This window comes from Coregonus lavaretus (genome assembly GCF_964263955.1).
Source record: "Coregonus lavaretus genome assembly, contig: HAP1_SCAFFOLD_69, whole genome shotgun sequence".
In the NCBI taxonomy this organism is placed as follows: Eukaryota; Metazoa; Chordata; class Actinopteri; order Salmoniformes; family Salmonidae; genus Coregonus; species Coregonus lavaretus.
In genome coordinates, this window is record NW_028158220.1 from 1,495,808 (window position 1) to 1,499,737 (window position 3,930).

General features: G+C 41.3%; 1 protein-coding gene across 1 annotated transcript; it reads right to left on the minus strand.

Annotated features, from left to right (window-relative positions):
- Positions 1-554: 554 nt before the first annotated feature.
- Positions 555-3,030, minus strand: LOC311124274 (uncharacterized protein; the record flags this gene model as incomplete). Its single annotated transcript, XM_084198443.1, has 2 exons — positions 555-1,374; positions 3,021-3,030. The coding sequence occupies 2 exons, from the start codon at positions 3,028-3,030 to the stop codon at positions 743-745; spliced, it is 642 nt and encodes a 213-aa protein (XP_084054569.1). The 3' UTR covers positions 555-742.
- Positions 3,031-3,930: the final 900 nt, after the last annotated feature.

Consider the following 3,930-nt stretch of genomic DNA (forward strand, 5'->3'; position numbering starts at 1 on the left):
AGCATTAGCCTAGTGTTCCTTAGCCAGATAGGAGGATGTTAGCTAGCTTGTTAGCATTAGCCTAGTGTTACTTAGCCAGATAGGAGGATGTTAGCTAGCTAGTTAGCATTAGCCTAGTGTTACTTAGCCAGATAGGAGGATGTTAGCTAGCTTGTTAGCATTAGCCTAGTGTTACTTAGCCAGATAGGAGGATGTTAGCTAGCTAGTTAGCATTAGCCTAGTGTTACTTAGCCAGATAGGAGGATGTTCGCTAGCTTGTTAGCATTAGCCTAGTGTTACTTAGCCAGATAGGAGGATGTTAGCTAGCTTGTTAGCATTAGCCTAGTGTTACTTAGCCAGATAGGACGATGTTAGCTAGCTTGTTAGCATTAGCCTAGTGTTACTTAGCCAGATAGGAGGATGTTAGCTAGCTTGTTAGCATTAGCCTAGTGTTACTTAGCCAGATAGGAGGATGTTAGCTAGCTTGTTAGCATTAGCCTAGTGTTACTTAGCCAGATAGGAGGATGTTAGCTAGCTTGTTAGCATTAGCCTAGTGTTAGGCTATTCTAGCTATTCAGCCAGCTGATTAGTAACTTACATATGAAATAAATGGGGTAACTATCTATACAACATATATTTTCTTAAACACAGTGACACCGAAATAATCTCAAGAGCTATAACGTTTCGGCTATGTTGTCTAGCAAGCTGCCAAAGTGGCTGACTAGCTGTTGTTGTTGTTGACGAAACTAGCTAGCATTTTTTATCAAAAACACAAGTCAGAACACAGCCTCTCTATTCTCTCATGGGATTTCAGGTCCTCTGACTGGGAAAATGTCTTTCCACAATGAGAGCAGTGGTATGTCTTCTCCTCCTGTCTTTTAGTATGTTGGTAGGGCTTTTCTCCTGTGTGTGTTCTCTCATGCTTTTTCAGGCCCCATGATCGGGTAAAACTCTTTTCACACTGGGAACATTGGTAGGGCTTTTCTCCTGTGTGTATTCTTTCATGCACTTTCAGGCTCCCTTGATGGGTAAAACTCTTTTCACACTGGGAACATTGGTAGGGCTTTTCTCCTGTGTGTGTCCTCTCATGCTCATTCAGGCTCCCATACCACATAAAACTCTTTCCACAGTGGGAACAGTGATAAGGCTTCTCTCCTGTGTGTGTTCTCTCATGCCCAACCAGGGCCCCTAACTGAGTAAAACTCTTTCCACAGTGGGAGCAGTGGTAAGGCTTTTCTCCTGTATGTATTCTCTTGTGCATTTTTAGACTCCATAAATGAGTAAAACTCTTTTCACAGTGGGAGCACTGATGTCGTCTCTCTGGTTTGGCCGTCTCTGGGTCTGGTTCCCCTGAAGGACTCTTCCCGCTGTCAGAGTGAGAGTCTGGTCTCTCTCCTGCCAAAGACAAACATATTATTTAGTTAAACAGCGACCTGAATGAAACCTCCACATGCTAAAACCGTCTTCCTATGAGGTTTAATCCAGACTATATCCCACAATAGCCTGAGGTCAGTCTTCACAACATAATACAAAATAAACTTGAGATGTAGAGCTTCAAATCTAATCTTGCTCTTATGGAATGTCATGTTTATAGGCTGATCAGTGCTCTATAATAATAGATAATGTCATGTTTATAGGCTGAGCAGAGCTCTATAATAATAGATAATGTCATGTTTATAGGCTGATCAGAGCTCTATAATAATAGATAATGTCATGTTTATAGGCTGAGCAGAGCTCTATAATAATAGATAATGTCATGTTTATAGGCTGATCAGAGCTCTATAATAATAGATAATGTCATGTTTATAGGCTGATCAGAGCTCTATAATAATAGATAATGTCATGTTTTTAGGCTGAGCAGAGCTCTATAATAATAGATAATGTCATGTTTTAGGCTGATCAGAGCTCTATAATAACAGATAATGTCATGTTTTAGGCTGAGCAGAGCTTTATAATAATAGATAATGTCATGTTTATAGGCTGATCAGAGCTCTATAATAATAGATCATGTCATGTTTATAGGCTGATCAGAGCTCTATAATAATAGATAATGTCATGTTTATAGGCTGAGCAGAGCTCTATAATAATAGATAATGTCATGTTTATAGGCTGAGCAGAGCTCTATAGATAATGTAATGTTTATAGGCTGAGCAGAGCTCTATAATAATAGATAATGTCATGTTTATAGGCTGATCAGAGCTCTATAATAATAGATAATGTCATGTTTATAGGTTGATCAGAGCTCTATAATAATAGATAATGTCATGTTTTAGGCTGATCAGAGCTTTATAATAATAGATAATGTCATGTTTATAGGTTGATCAGAGCTCTATAATAATAGATAATGTCATGTTATAGGCTGATCAGAGCTCTATAATAATATATATTACTAACTATTTACATTTACGTCATTTAGCAGACGCTGTTATCCAGAGAGACTTACAAATAGGTGCATTCCCCTTATAGCCAGTGGGATAACCACTTTACAATGTTTTTTATTTTTATTATTTTTATTATTATTTTATTTTTTGGGGGGGGGTGGGTTGGAGTAAAGGGGGGGGGGGGTAGAAGGGTTACTTTATCCTATCCCAGGTATTCCTTAAAGAGGTGGGGTTTCAAATGTCTCCGGAAGGTGGTGAGTGACTCCGCTGTCCTGGCGTCGTGAGGGAGCTTGTTCCACCATTGGGGTGCCAGAGCAGCGAACAGTTTTGACTGGGCTGAGCGGGAACTATGCTTCCGCAGAGGTAGGGGAGCCAGCAGGCCAGAGGTGGATGAACGCAGTGCCCTCGTTTGGGTGTAGGGACTGATCAGAGCCTGAAGGTACGGAGGTGCCGTTCCCCTCACAGCTCCGTAGGCAAGCACCATGGTCTTGTAGCAGATGCGAGCTTCAACTGGAAGCCAGTGGAGTGTGCGTAGGAGCGGAGTGACGTGAGAGAACTTGGGAAGGTTGAATACCAGACGGGCTGCGGCATTCTGGATGAGTTGTAGGGGTTTAATGGCACAGGCAGGGAGCCCAGCCAACAGCGAGTTGCGAGTATCACTTTGTGTCATCCTCGATAATTTTTTATTCATTGTGTCCTCGTGTGTGGCTGTTTTGTTTTTAAATTGGCAAAATAATCCAAATAATCAAATCAAATTGAAATCACAAAAGAATGTAGGCTAATATGCTACCTAGACCGCGTGCAAGTTGAATTTGTCCCCACACCAGAGGCGATCAGGACACACAGGTTGAAATATCAAAATAAACTCTGAACCAATTATATTTATGTATGCACACATGACTGTAAGTCGCTTTGGATAAAAGCATCTGCTAAATGGCATATTATTATTTATTATTATTATTTATTTGGGGACAGGTCGAAAAGCATTAAACATTTATGGCAATTTAGCTTGCTGTTGCTAGCTAATTTGTCCTGGGATATAAACATTGGGTTGTTATTTTACCCTGAAATGCACAAGGTCCTCTACTCCGACAATTAATCAACAGATAAAACAGTAAAAGTTTGTTTTTTAGTAATCTCTCCTCCTTCAGGCTTCTTCTTCTTCTTTGGACTTTATATGGCTGATGGCAACCAACTTTATGGTGCATTACCACAACCAACTGGACTGGAGCGTAGACCTCAGTTTATATTTCAATCACACACGTGGGTAGATGCTCTTATAAACCAATGAGGAGATGGGAGAGGCGGGACTTGCAGCGCGTTGAGCGTCACAAATAGAACCGGCCCACGCAGACGCTCGTTGACGCGAGCGAGCAGTTTAGGTGCAACGATTGAATAACATGCATGTATACATTTATTTTGCAACGCTCGCGCACGCGACGCATGCGGTGTGGTCTGCATGTTAGATTTATAGATCACAACAAAACAGCTTGCAGCCTCTGGCCGGCTGTGGTTAGCTGGAAGGTGGCAGGCCGAATTTGAGATTAGAGACCTTCCTGGCTATTGTCTT